The sequence below is a fragment of the Toxotes jaculatrix genome, chromosome 2 (genome assembly GCF_017976425.1).
Source record: "Toxotes jaculatrix isolate fToxJac2 chromosome 2, fToxJac2.pri, whole genome shotgun sequence".
NCBI lineage: Eukaryota > Metazoa > Chordata > Actinopteri > Toxotidae > Toxotes > Toxotes jaculatrix.
Window position 1 is genome coordinate 17,114,157 of NC_054395.1, and position 14,770 is coordinate 17,128,926.

The 14,770-nt window shown below is 34.5% G+C and overlaps 1 protein-coding gene across 2 annotated transcripts in view; it reads right to left on the bottom strand.

Annotated features, from left to right (window-relative positions):
- Positions 1 to 14,770, bottom strand: part of LOC121195493 (dihydropyridine-sensitive L-type skeletal muscle calcium channel subunit alpha-1-like) — a 53,268-nt gene that overhangs the window by 24,532 nt on the left and 13,966 nt on the right. For both annotated transcript variants that reach the window (XM_041059004.1, XM_041058996.1), the window contains exons 31-42: positions 14,598 to 14,723; positions 14,443 to 14,508; positions 14,213 to 14,304; positions 13,956 to 14,115; positions 13,673 to 13,800; positions 13,449 to 13,545; positions 13,108 to 13,210; positions 12,895 to 12,996; positions 12,667 to 12,800; positions 12,162 to 12,287; positions 10,579 to 10,787; positions 10,425 to 10,489 (exon numbers count right to left, since the gene is read on the bottom strand). In XM_041059004.1, the coding sequence (XP_040914938.1) occupies positions 10,425 to 10,489; positions 10,579 to 10,787; positions 12,162 to 12,287; positions 12,667 to 12,800; positions 12,895 to 12,996; positions 13,108 to 13,210; positions 13,449 to 13,545; positions 13,673 to 13,800; positions 13,956 to 14,115; positions 14,213 to 14,304; positions 14,443 to 14,508; positions 14,598 to 14,723 (1,408 nt within the window). The remainder of the gene's footprint in view (positions 1 to 10,424; positions 10,490 to 10,578; positions 10,788 to 12,161; positions 12,288 to 12,666; positions 12,801 to 12,894; positions 12,997 to 13,107; positions 13,211 to 13,448; positions 13,546 to 13,672; positions 13,801 to 13,955; positions 14,116 to 14,212; positions 14,305 to 14,442; positions 14,509 to 14,597; positions 14,724 to 14,770) is intronic.

Here is a 14,770-nt window from a genome sequence, read left to right on the forward strand (position 1 = left end):
TTTCGGGCAAAAAAAGTCAAAAATTTTTTTCGACCTCAAAATGTCATAAAAAACGTCATAGTATAGTAAGGCGTCAAAATCGACAAAAAAAAGTCAAAATTTTTTCCGACCTCCAAAAGTCATAAAAAACGTCATAGTATAGTAAGGCGTTTTTTTCGGCCAAAAAAAGTCAAAATTTTTTTCGACCTCAAAATGTCATAAAAAACGTCATAGTATAGTAAGGCGTTTTTTTCAGGCAAAAAAAGTCAAAAAATTTTTCGGCCTCCAAAAGTCATGAAAAACGTCATAGTATAGTAAGGCGTTTTTTTCGGGCAAAAAAAGTCAAAATTTTTTTCGACCTCAAAATGTCATAAAAAACGTCATAGTATAGTAAGGCGTCAAAATCGGACAAACAAAGACAAAATTTTTTTCGACCTCAAAATGTCATAAAAAACGTCATAGTATAGTAAGGCGTCAAAATCGGACAAAAAAAGTCAAAATTTTTTCGACCTCCAAAAGTCATAAAAAACGTCATAGTTATAGTAAGGCGTCAAAATCGGACAAAAAAAGTCAAAAATTTTTTCGGCCTCCAAAAGTCATAAAAAACGTCATAGTATAGTAAGGCGTTTTTTTCGGACAAAAAAAGTCAAAAATTTTTTCGGCCTCCAAAAGTCATAAAAAACGTCATAGTATAGTAAGGCGTTTTTTTCGGGCAAAAAAAGTCAAAATTTTTTTCGACCTCAAAATGTCATAAAAAACGTCATAGTATAGTAAGGCGTCAAAATCGGACAAACAAAGACAAAATTTTTTTCGACCTCAAAATGTCATAAAAAACGTCATAGTATAGTAAGGCGTCAAAATCGGACAAAAAAAGTCAAAATTTTTTCGACCTCCAAAAGTCATAAAAAACGTCATAGTTATAGTAAGGCGTCAAAATCGGACAAAAAAAGTCAAAAATTTTTTCGGCCTCCAAAAGTCATAAAAAACGTCATAGTATAGTAAGGCGTCAAAATCGGACAAAAAAAGTCAAAATTTTTTTCGACCTCAAAATGTCATAAAAAACGTCATAGTATAGTAAGGCGTTTTTTTCGGCCAAAAATAGTCAAAAAAATTTTTGAACTCAAAATGTCATAAAAAACGTCATAGTATAGTAAGGCGTCAAAATCAGACAAAAATAGCCAAAATTTTTTTCGACCTCAAAATGTCATAAAAAACGTCATAGTATAGTAAGGCGTCAAAATCGGACAAAAAAAGTCAAAATTTTTTTCGACCTCAAAATGTCATAAAAAACGTCATAGTATAGTAAGGCGTTTTCTTCGGCCGAAAAAAGTCAAAATTTTTTTCGACCTCCAAAAGTCATAAAAAACGTCATAGTATAGTAAGGCGTTTTTTTCGGACAAAAAAATTAAAAAATTTTTTCGGCCTCCAAAAGTCATAAATAACGTCATAGTATAGTAAGGCGTCAAAATCGGACAAAAAAAGTCAAAAATTTTTTCGACCTCAAAATGTCATAAAAAACGTCATAGTATAGTAAGGCGTTTTTTTCGGGCAAAAAAAGTCAATTTTTTTCAACCTCAAAATGTCATAAAAAATGTCATAGTATGGTAAGGCGTTTTTTTCGGGAAAAAAAAGTCAAAATTTTTTTCGACCTCAAAATGTCATAAAAAACGTCATAGTATAGTAAGGCGTTTTTTTCGGCCAAAAAAAGTCAAAAAAATTTTTGACCTCAAAATGTCATAAAAAACGTCATAGTATAGTAAGGCGTCAAAATCAGACAAAAATAGCCAAAATTTTTTTCGACCTCAAAATGTCATAAAAAACGTCATAGTATAGTAAGGCGTTTTTTTCGGGCAAAAAAAGTCAAAATTTTTTTCGACCTCAAAATGTCATAAAAAACGTCATAGTATAGTAAGGCGTCAAAATCGGACAAAAAAAGTCAAAAAAATTTTCGACCTCAAAATGTCATAAAAAACGTCATAGTATAGTAAGGCGTTTTTTTCGGCTGAAAAAAGTCAAAATTTTTTTCGACCTCAAAATGTCATAAAAAACGTCATAGTATAGTAAGGCGTCAAAATCGGACAAAAAAAGTCAAAAATTTTTTCGACCTCAAAATGTCATAAAAAAACATCATAGTATAGTAAGGCGTCAAAATCGGACAAAAAAAGTCAAAAAATTTTTTCTACCTCCAAAAGTAATAAAAAACGTCATAGTATAGTAAGGCGTCAAAATCGGACAAAAAAAAGTCAAAAATTTTTTCGACCTCAAAATGTCATAAAAAACGTCATAGTATAGTAAGGCGTCAAAATCGGAAAAAAAAGTCAAAAATTTTTTCGACCTCCAAAAGTAATAAAAAACGTCATAATATAGTAAGGCGTTTTTTTCGGGCAAAAAAAGTCAAAATTTTTTTTGGCCTCCAAAAGTCATAAAAAACGTCATAGTATAGTAAGGCGTTTTTTTCGGGCAAAAAAAGTCAAAATTTTTTTCGACCTCAAAATGTCATAAAAAACGTCATAGTATAGTAAGGCATCAAAATATGCCAAAAAAAAGTCATATTTTAGTAAGACCTCAAAATGTCATAAAAAACGTCATAGTATAGTAAGGCGTTTTCTTCGGCCGAAAAAAGTCAAAATTTTTTTCGACCTCCAAAAGTCATAAAAAACGTCATAGTATAGTAAGGCGTTTTTTTCGGACAAAAAAATTAAAAAATTTTTTCGGCCTCCAAAAGTCATAAATAACGTCATAGTATAGTAAGGCGTCAAAATCGGACAAAAAAAGTCAAAAATTTTTTCGACCTCAAAATGTCATAAAAAACGTCATAGTATAGTAAGGCGTTTTTTTCGGGCAAAAAAAGTCAATTTTTTTCAACCTCAAAATGTCATAAAAAATGTCATAGTATGGTAAGGCGTTTTTTTCGGGAAAAAAAAGTCAAAATTTTTTTCGACCTCAAAATGTCATAAAAAACGTCATAGTATAGTAAGGCGTTTTTTTCGGCCAAAAAAAGTCAAAAAAATTTTTGACCTCAAAATGTCATAAAAAACGTCATAGTATAGTAAGGCGTCAAAATCAGACAAAAATAGCCAAAATTTTTTTCGACCTCAAAATGTCATAAAAAACGTCATAGTATAGTAAGGCGTTTTTTTCGGGCAAAAAAAGTCAAAATTTTTTTCGACCTCAAAATGTCATAAAAAACGTCATAGTATAGTAAGGCGTCAAAATCGGACAAAAAAAGTCAAAAAATTTTTCGACCTCAAAATGTCATAAAAAACGTCATAGTATAGTAAGGCGTTTTTTTCGGCTGAAAAAAGTCAAAATTTTTTTCGACCTCAAAATGTCATAAAAAACGTCATAGTATAGTAAGGCGTCAAAATCGGACAAAAAAAGTCAAAAATTTTTTCGACCTCAAAATGTCATAAAAAAACGTCATAGTATAGTAAGGCGTCAAAATCGGACAAAAAAAGTCAAAAAATTTTTTCGACCTCCAAAAGTAATAAAAAACGTCATAGTATAGTAAGGCGTCAAAATCGGACAAAAAAAAGTCAAAAATTTTTTCGACCTCAAAATGTCATAAAAAACGTCATAGTATAGTAAGGCGTCAAAATCGGAAAAAAAAGTCAAAAATTTTTTCGACCTCCAAAAGTAATAAAAAACGTCATAATATAGTAAGGCGTTTTTTTCGGGCAAAAAAAGTCAAAATTTTTTTTGGCCTCCAAAAGTCATAAAAAACGTCATAGTATAGTAAGGCGTTTTTTTCGGGCAAAAAAAGTCAAAATTTTTTTCGACCTCAAAATGTCATAAAAAACGTCATAGTATAGTAAGGCATCAAAATATGCCAAAAAAAAGTCATATTTTAGTAAGACCTCAAAATGTCATAAAAAACGTCATAGTATAGTAAGGCGTTTTCTTCGGCCGAAAAAAGTCAAAATTTTTTTCGACCTCCAAAAGTCATAAAAAACGTCATAGTATAGTAAGGCGTTTTTTTCGGACAAAAAAATTAAAAAATTTTTTCGGCCTCCAAAAGTCATAAATAACGTCATAGTATAGTAAGGCGTCAAAATCGGACAAAAAAAGTCAAAAATTTTTTCGACCTCAAAATGTCATAAAAAACGTCATAGTATAGTAAGGCGTTTTTTTCGGGCAAAAAAAGTCAATTTTTTTCAACCTCAAAATGTCATAAAAAATGTCATAGTATGGTAAGGCGTTTTTTTCGGGAAAAAAAAGTCAAAATTTTTTTCGACCTCAAAATGTCATAAAAAACGTCATAGTATAGTAAGGCGTTTTTTTCGGCCAAAAAAAGTCAAAAAAATTTTTGACCTCAAAATGTCATAAAAAACGTCATAGTATAGTAAGGCGTCAAAATCAGACAAAAATAGCCAAAATTTTTTTCGACCTCAAAATGTCATAAAAAACGTCATAGTATAGTAAGGCGTTTTTTTCGGGCAAAAAAAGTCAAAATTTTTTTCGACCTCAAAATGTCATAAAAAACGTCATAGTATAGTAAGGCGTCAAAATCGGACAAAAAAAGTCAAAAAATTTTTCGACCTCAAAATGTCATAAAAAACGTCATAGTATAGTAAGGCGTTTTTTTCGGCTGAAAAAAGTCAAAATTTTTTTCGACCTCAAAATGTCATAAAAAACGTCATAGTATAGTAAGGCGTCAAAATCGGACAAAAAAAGTCAAAAATTTTTTCGACCTCAAAATGTCATAAAAAACGTCATAGTATAGTAAGGCGTCAAAATCGGACAAAAAAAGTCAAAAAATTTTTTCGACCTCCAAAAGTAATAAAAAACGTCATAGTATAGTAAGGCGTCAAAATCGGACAAAAAAAAGTCAAAAATTTTTTCGACCTCAAAATGTCATAAAAAACGTCATAGTATAGTAAGGCGTCAAAATCGGAAAAAAAAGTCAAAAATTTTTTCGACCTCCAAAAGTAATAAAAAACGTCATAATATAGTAAGGCGTTTTTTTCGGGCAAAAAAAGTCAAAATTTTTTTTGGCCTCCAAAAGTCATAAAAAACGTCATAGTATAGTAAGGCGTTTTTTTCGGGCAAAAAAAGTCAAAATTTTTTTCGACCTCAAAATGTCATAAAAAACGTCATAGTATAGTAAGGCATCAAAATATGCCAAAAAAAAGTCATATTTTAGTAAGACCTCAAAATGTCATAAAAAACGTCATAGTATAGTAAGGCGTTTTCTTCGGCCGAAAAAAGTCAAAATTTTTTTCGACCTCCAAAAGTCATAAAAAACGTCATAGTATAGTAAGGCGTTTTTTTCGGACAAAAAAATTAAAAAATTTTTTCGGCCTCCAAAAGTCATAAATAACGTCATAGTATAGTAAGGCGTCAAAATCGGACAAAAAAAGTCAAAAATTTTTTCGACCTCAAAATGTCATAAAAAACGTCATAGTATAGTAAGGCGTTTTTTTCGGGCAAAAAAAGTCAATTTTTTTCAACCTCAAAATGTCATAAAAAATGTCATAGTATGGTAAGGCGTTTTTTTCGGGAAAAAAAAGTCAAAATTTTTTTCGACCTCAAAATGTCATAAAAAACGTCATAGTATAGTAAGGCGTTTTTTTCGGCCAAAAAAAGTCAAAAAAATTTTTGACCTCAAAATGTCATAAAAAACGTCATAGTATAGTAAGGCGTCAAAATCAGACAAAAATAGCCAAAATTTTTTTCGACCTCAAAATGTCATAAAAAACGTCATAGTATAGTAAGGCGTTTTTTTCGGGCAAAAAAAGTCAAAATTTTTTTCGACCTCAAAATGTCATAAAAAACGTCATAGTATAGTAAGGCGTCAAAATCGGACAAAAAAAGTCAAAAAATTTTTCGACCTCAAAATGTCATAAAAAACGTCATAGTATAGTAAGGCGTTTTTTTCGGCTGAAAAAAGTCAAAATTTTTTTCGACCTCAAAATGTCATAAAAAACGTCATAGTATAGTAAGGCGTCAAAATCGGACAAAAAAAGTCAAAAATTTTTTCGACCTCAAAATGTCATAAAAAAACGTCATAGTATAGTAAGGCGTCAAAATCGGACAAAAAAAGTCAAAAAATTTTTTCGACCTCCAAAAGTAATAAAAAACGTCATAGTATAGTAAGGCGTCAAAATCGGACAAAAAAAAGTCAAAAATTTTTTCGACCTCAAAATGTCATAAAAAACGTCATAGTATAGTAAGGCGTCAAAATCGGAAAAAAAAGTCAAAAATTTTTTCGACCTCCAAAAGTAATAAAAAACGTCATAATATAGTAAGGCGTTTTTTTCGGGCAAAAAAAGTCAAAATTTTTTTTGGCCTCCAAAAGTCATAAAAAACGTCATAGTATAGTAAGGCGTTTTTTTCGGGCAAAAAAAGTCAAAATTTTTTTCGACCTCAAAATGTCATAAAAAACGTCATAGTATAGTAAGGCATCAAAATATGCCAAAAAAAAGTCATATTTTAGTAAGACCTCAAAATGTCATAAAAAACGTCATAGTATAGTAAGGCGTTTTCTTCGGCCGAAAAAAGTCAAAATTTTTTTCGACCTCCAAAAGTCATAAAAAACGTCATAGTATAGTAAGGCGTTTTTTTCGGACAAAAAAATTAAAAAATTTTTTCGGCCTCCAAAAGTCATAAATAACGTCATAGTATAGTAAGGCGTCAAAATCGGACAAAAAAAGTCAAAAATTTTTTCGACCTCAAAATGTCATAAAAAACGTCATAGTATAGTAAGGCGTTTTTTTCGGGCAAAAAAAGTCAATTTTTTTCAACCTCAAAATGTCATAAAAAATGTCATAGTATGGTAAGGCGTTTTTTTCGGGAAAAAAAAGTCAAAATTTTTTTCGACCTCAAAATGTCATAAAAAACGTCATAGTATAGTAAGGCGTTTTTTTCGGCCAAAAAAAGTCAAAAAAATTTTTGACCTCAAAATGTCATAAAAAACGTCATAGTATAGTAAGGCGTCAAAATCAGACAAAAATAGCCAAAATTTTTTTCGACCTCAAAATGTCATAAAAAACGTCATAGTATAGTAAGGCGTTTTTTTCGGGCAAAAAAAGTCAAAATTTTTTTCGACCTCAAAATGTCATAAAAAACGTCATAGTATAGTAAGGCGTCAAAATCGGACAAAAAAAGTCAAAAAATTTTTCGACCTCAAAATGTCATAAAAAACGTCATAGTATAGTAAGGCGTTTTTTTCGGCTGAAAAAAGTCAAAATTTTTTTCGACCTCAAAATGTCATAAAAAACGTCATAGTATAGTAAGGCGTCAAAATCGGACAAAAAAAGTCAAAAATTTTTTCGACCTCAAAATGTCATAAAAAAACGTCATAGTATAGTAAGGCGTCAAAATCGGACAAAAAAAGTCAAAAAATTTTTTCGACCTCCAAAAGTAATAAAAAACGTCATAGTATAGTAAGGCGTCAAAATCGGACAAAAAAAAGTCAAAAATTTTTTCGACCTCAAAATGTCATAAAAAACGTCATAGTATAGTAAGGCGTCAAAATCGGAAAAAAAAGTCAAAAATTTTTTCGACCTCCAAAAGTAATAAAAAACGTCATAATATAGTAAGGCGTTTTTTTCGGGCAAAAAAAGTCAAAATTTTTTTCGACCTCAAAATGTCATAAAAAACGTCATAGTATAGTAAGGCATCAAAATATGCCAAAAAAAAGTCATATTTTAGTAAGACCTCAAAATGTCATAAAAAACGTCATAGTATAGTAAGGCGTTTTCTTCGGCCGAAAAAAGTCAAAATTTTTTTCGACCTCCAAAAGTCATAAAAAACGTCATAGTATAGTAAGGCGTTTTTTTCGGACAAAAAAATTAAAAAATTTTTTCGGCCTCCAAAAGTCATAAATAACGTCATAGTATAGTAAGGCGTCAAAATCGGACAAAAAAAGTCAAAAATTTTTTCGACCTCAAAATGTCATAAAAAACGTCATAGTATAGTAAGGCGTTTTTTTCGGGCAAAAAAAGTCAATTTTTTTCAACCTCAAAATGTCATAAAAAATGTCATAGTATGGTAAGGCGTTTTTTTCGGGAAAAAAAAGTCAAAATTTTTTTCGACCTCAAAATGTCATAAAAAACGTCATAGTATAGTAAGGCGTTTTTTTCGGCCAAAAAAAGTCAAAAAAATTTTTGACCTCAAAATGTCATAAAAAACGTCATAGTATAGTAAGGCGTCAAAATCAGACAAAAATAGCCAAAATTTTTTTCGACCTCAAAATGTCATAAAAAACGTCATAGTATAGTAAGGCGTTTTTTTCGGGCAAAAAAAGTCAAAATTTTTTTCGACCTCAAAATGTCATAAAAAACGTCATAGTATAGTAAGGCGTCAAAATCGGACAAAAAAAGTCAAAAAATTTTTCGACCTCAAAATGTCATAAAAAACGTCATAGTATAGTAAGGCGTTTTTTTCGGCTGAAAAAAGTCAAAATTTTTTTCGACCTCAAAATGTCATAAAAAACGTCATAGTATAGTAAGGCGTCAAAATCGGACAAAAAAAGTCAAAAATTTTTTCGACCTCAAAATGTCATAAAAAACGTCATAGTATAGTAAGGCGTCAAAATCGGACAAAAAAAGTCAAAAATTTTTTTCGACCTCCAAAAGTAATAAAAAACGTCATAGTATAGTAAGGCGTCAAAATCGGACAAAAAAAAGTCAAAAATTTTTTCGACCTCAAAATGTCATAAAAAACGTCATAGTATAGTAAGGCGTCAAAATCGGACAAAAAAGTCAAAAATTTTTTCGACCTCCAAAAGTAATAAAAAACGTCATAATATAGTAAGGCGTTTTTTTCGGGCAAAAAAAGTCAAAATTTTTTTTGGCCTCCAAAAGTCATAAAAAACGTCATAGTATAGTAAGGCGTTTTTTTCGGCCAAAAAAAGTCAAAATTTTTTTCGACCTCAAAATGTCATAAAAAACGTCATAGTATAGTAAGGCATCAAAATATGCCAAAAAAAAGTCATATTTTAGTAAGACCTCAAAATGTCATAAAAAACGTCACACAGCCGTAAGGTGTCAAAATATGCCAAAAAAAAGTAATTTTTTAGTAAGACCTCAAAATATCATAAAAACGTCATATAGTAAAGCATCAAAATATGCCAAAAAAGTAATATTTTAGTCAGACCTCAAAATGTCATAAAAAGTCATAGTATAGTATGGCATCAAAAAATGCCAAAAAAAGTCATATTTTAGGAAGACCTCAACTGCAGCAACAGAAAAGACATGGGCCCCTCCCAGCAGGGGGCGCTATGAGTGTATCATCAAATGAGCATATTAAGAGAATTTGAAGGTCATCCTGATTGTAAAGTATGTTTAACATTGGATGAACAACATTTCAAATGTATCAGATTATGTCCCCATGAGGACTTCATTAAAATACAATGTGTGGAATGTGGAAAATAGGGCTAAAAATAATGCACACAGACAGTAGGTGGCGCTATGTCTGTATCATCATTTTAACATATCAATCTGTTCAGAATCACATGCCTGATTTTTTTCATCCACACTGGATGAAGTATGTAGGCAAAGGGTCAAGTTCGTGGCAGTGCCACGGGTAGACCATGTAACCCACACCAAAACTTTTGATAACTTTTTGTCCTTAAGATTTAACAGACAAAATTTCAGCCCGAGGACAAGTTCATTAAAGTACGGCCAGTCCGAAACACCAAATGGCGGCATTTTTCCAAAATGGTGGACTTCCTGTTCATTGTAGAATTTTCCTCCAAGAGACTTTTTTTTTCTTGTATTGAAGAGATCTATCTGTGCACCAAATTTCATGTCTGTAGGCCTCACGGGGGCTGAGTTCACATTCCAGGGGGCGTTGCTGAGCTGAGTGACCACGCCCAATTGTGCTAAAACGGTGCCCTGTGGCAAGACTTGTAGGGGACTATAGGTTTCAAGGCAGAATATTAGCCAGAATGGATGATAAGTGGGAAAAACCCAACATCCTCATTTTCACAAATAATTCTTAATCACAAAAATATCACAACATGTGAACAGACGCTGGGTCTACAACATTTTAAATGTGTTCTCTGATGTGTTAAAATAAAATGTCAATATTTTTCATAATCTGCAAATACTGGAGGAGGGCTCACTTTGGCAGGAGTCTTGTCCGTTCTGCCATAGCAGCCCTAAATAAATTACCTCAGTAAATACTGTGTACAGATGTGTGTGTAAATATGTGAGCTTGTGTTCACGTGTATTTAAGTGTATGTGGGGATACAAGAGGGGTCATGCATGTGTAGGGGTATATTTGACCATATGTTTAATGTGTTTAGTTTATTTGGCTTTACTGTTTTGTTGTAAGACAGGAACATGTAAACGCTGAGAAACCAAATTTCCCTCCTGGGATATAAAAATCTGTCAATAATTTTCCAAATTCTGTGGCAAGTTTCCAAGTATCTTGATGCCTGTGAAAAACTCCCGGCCCTTCACAGCAACCCTGTTTCTGTACCAGACCTCCGGACATACCTGGCTCCGCATCCTCACACGGATTGTAAAACTCTTCGGGGCTGCCTTCTCTTTCAAACGAAAATCTGACAGACAACGAGAAAAAATACAACCCATCAGACATTCACTCTGAGCATATGTCATCATGGTAGGTGAGAGTGCGTTTGGTACTCACTCTGCGAAGGCGTTGTTGTTAGTGTTGCTCTTTTGTGAGGTTGTGGGGAAAAATTCAGTAGTGGGCACCAAGGCAGAGGAGTTTGGTGGAGACTCGGGCTGGCTCTCCGAGAACATGAGGGGCCGCTGGCTGGTCACCTGTGCTGACTGAGCGTTGGCGGGCTCAGACGAGAATGACTCCACCCGGTTGCCAAATAGACCGTGTGTACGCTGGAAATACCAAGCAAGACAGGCACACGATGCAGGTGTAATCACATATTAGTGCACGTTTAATCAAACAGAGAAGTCAAAAATTAATTCTGACCATAACAGAAAAAAACTGTATGGTACAAGTCAGTGTTGTGCATGAACGGCATTCATTGAACATGTTCATATTTTTGTGAACTGTGAACTGAACTCATAATTTTTCCAACTGTGAGCATAGACCATAGACTGTATAAGACATGGACGTAGCACCCGTGACGTCACACACTGGTTTTGGGGAGTTGGTTTTGTGACCAAACCATAGGCATTTGAGCTGCGCCATCTTGGATTTTAGTGGGAGTGTACTTTCCATATTTGGCGGAGAGGTGGTTACTCTACGGGTCAGCCGGCCGAGAACTCGCCCACTTAGCTCGGAGCAATATTTAATATTTACCGGCTTTCACCACTATCTCCATCCACAGTCGTTTCTTCTCGCCGGAATTAGGCCAGTCCACTAGCTCGTGCTGCTACCAAATGCACGTTCTGCCATCATTGGAGGTAATAGAGCCACCTGACTGGTTGGCAATGGCAAACAATGCCTCAACGCAATCAGTCTATTTTTTTTTCATGCAAGATTTTGAGGGAATTATGTTCATAACGTAACGAGTAATGGCATAAATTGTAGAAATGTAGTGGAGTAGAAAGTACAGATAACTGCTGCAAAATGTAATGGAGTAAAATCAAAAGTATGTATTAATATTTTTACTTAAGTAAAGTACAGAAACGTAAAAAAAATACTTCAGTACAGTAAAGAAGTACATATACTTTGTTACATTCCACCAATGGAAAAGACACATCGAGTTGAAGCATCTGGTCAGTCCAACAATCAGTCAATCAGATTGCTGGACTGCTGTGAACAAAGCATTTTAGGGCACCACGATTCACTGGCTCAATAAAGATGATGTTTTTCAGAGGTCTGTAGCACTTGTATGCCGACTTATTAAAGGAGCACACTGTTCACATCTGTTTCTGTGATTCTATAGTACTATACAGCACAGTTCATTTAGTTTGGGAAGTGAGTGGAGGCAATAATTGAGGGCTGGGGATGGATGGGCTGGCCAGTCAGAGATTCTATTGATCAAGAATGGCTCAAAGGTGCTCATTTTAAAAAAAAAAGGAAAAAATGAATGTGAACTGTTCATTTTGGAGTCTATGAACTTAGTTCAAAATTTAAAAAATGTGAACTATGAACTTGAACTTCACATGAACTCATTGTGCAAACTGAACTATTCTTGTTTAGTGTGAACTTGCACCACATTGGTGCAAGTCTTCCACACAACAATGATGATGCAGATAGTGTGCACGAATGCCCTGCACTTTATTGGAGAAAGTTTTTTTCACCTGGAAAATAGCCTCTTCTCCAGCCTCCTCCATAGCTCTGTCCATCTCTTCCTCATTCTGCAGGTCTCCTGAAATGGTCCTGTGCATCTCTGGAGCTGCCTCTTCATCTATACTCCTCAGACCCGCCTACAAAAACATGGAGAGAAAAGAAGAACAGAGGCTCACGGCACCGTATTCCCATAGACAGGAGGAGGAGAGAAGGTGAAATTGACAACCGGTGTAAAAAGGAATAGGTGAGATATAAACAGGGTTACGCTGTAAGCTAGCCTAAGAGTGAAGAGCATAAAAACTTGCTGATACAATATATTTATATTTATTGATTTATTTACATCTAAAGAGCCAAAAGCAAAACCAATATGCATTAACATTTTTGCACAGCATGCTACTCTGAAAAATGCTTAACATGTGCCCTGAATATTTCTGAGGGATTTTCAGTTAATATGCAGTAAATTCCTCTTTGACATTTTAAACATTACACTAATTAATATGATTTTGACCCTGTCACCTGGATCTCCGGGCCCGAGGCGCTCTTCTTCGTGGGCCGGTAGCCGTAGTACTCCTCCTGACGCTTCATGAACTTGCGGAAATGGTCTTGGAGCAGGAAGGTGGCGTAGAATTTCCCCACAGTCACCTCATCATCTGTTACCAGACAAGTTGCAGTGCAATCAGTGTTAGAAATACTGGATTATTTTGTAAAGGTGAAACTGAATTCATTCTTCTTATTTAGACTCACCTCCTATGGGGGGGATGACCTGGTCTAACAGCTTCATACTGGTGCGTTTCCAGATTTTCTTTATAATGGCTCTCAGCTCCTCATTGGCCTGCTCAAAGTTACCTATTAAGAACAATCCATGAAAAATGCATAGAATGACTGTTTGTACATCAGGTTGGAGGAAAAACATGTATTGTATATGAACTGTAAAAGACAGGTACTGATGCATTGTACCCTCTGTTTTGATCTTGAGCGCTGTCCTGACCAGAGCGAACAGGGTGGCATTGAAGGTGACGGTGCCATCACTGTTGAGGGGCATGTTCATACCAACCAAACGCTGCAGACAGGAAATCGAGATAATTTGGGGACCAGTGAGAAACAGATACTTGTTTTTTTGTTAACAGTTTATTCAACCTGCTTAATTCAGTTTCTTTTTTATTTTACTGCACTACTATTTTTTTGTTGAATAATGTTATTATTCAACATTCATCAGGCACCAAATTCTCTAACTGACTAATGACTTACATACATGCAAAGCACCATTGGTTTTTCACCCTGTTTATGACGGTACATACCTTGCACGCAGCACGATGAGGACAGAACTTGCCAAAGCCCAGTGGAGGCTGGATGCGTCGTAGCAGCGTCACCACATCCAGATGTTTAATTCTCCCCCTGTTAGATCCAAGCAACATGTTTTACTCATCTGAAGTGGCACACACCCAAATCTGACGTAACCATGGAGGTTAACATATAGAAACTGCGAATGGGACTGTGGATCTCAATTAGAGTTCAAGCTTACGTGGCTTCGGGGTCATATTCAGCCCAGATTTTCTTAAACTCATCCAGATGATGAGGACCAAGTAGCGACCAATCACGGGTCAGGTAGTCAAAGTTGTCCATGATAACAGCTACAAACAGGTTGAGGATCTGAGGTAGGGAGGAATAAAACACCTTTGTTTATATTGTTTCACCATTTCTGGGCAAAGAGAAAAACTTTTTTTTCCCATCATATGATAGTGGCTAAAATATGACAACTAATACTAAAACAACTTAAAGGTAACTGTTTTATGGCAGCTTCTCACCAGGAAGGCACAGAGACAGTAGAAGCTGAGGAAGTAGAAGACAGCGAAATTGGACCCGCAGGTGTACTCCTCTCCTGGCAGGAAGTCAGACTTGGGGTCACACTTCTTGCCATACATCGATGCCATCATGACCTCCTGCCAAGCCTCTCCAGTAGCACATCTGGATGTTAACACACAATATCTAATTTGAGATCCTGGTTCTGTTTTTGATGCCGCAAAGAATGAGCTTTGAACCATATCCTGACCCACAGACTCACCGGAATAACATCAGAACAGCCTGAGGGAATGTCTGGAAGTTGTTGTTGCGGTTGATTTGGGTGCCATCCACCAGAGCTATTTTTCCAAAGATCTGAAGGATTATTACAAAATCAGGGTACCAATGACAAATACAGAAATGTGTCTCAGTGGCATTTAATCAGAAACATATTAAAAATCTATAGAAGTTTACAACATTTTCATCCAGAAAATAAAATCCCGAAGACTGTACCTGCATCCCGATGACAGCATAAATGAAGAAGAGCATCACGATGAGCAGAGCTACATGAGGGAGAGCCTGTGGACACAAACCGCACAGGTAATTAAAACTGTTAAAAATAGAGAAATAAACTAAAAATTAAGACGATGATGACCAGTGTGACAGACCTGGAAGGACTTGATGAAGGTCCACAGCAAGTTACGGATGCCCTCTGAACGGTTTAACAGTTTCACCAGACGCATGACACGGAAGAGTCGGAAGAATGTGATGGAAACGGAAGCATTTTCAGAGGCCTTTGGACAAAAAGAAAAAGAGCATTTGAGGAAAAGGAGGCATAAGT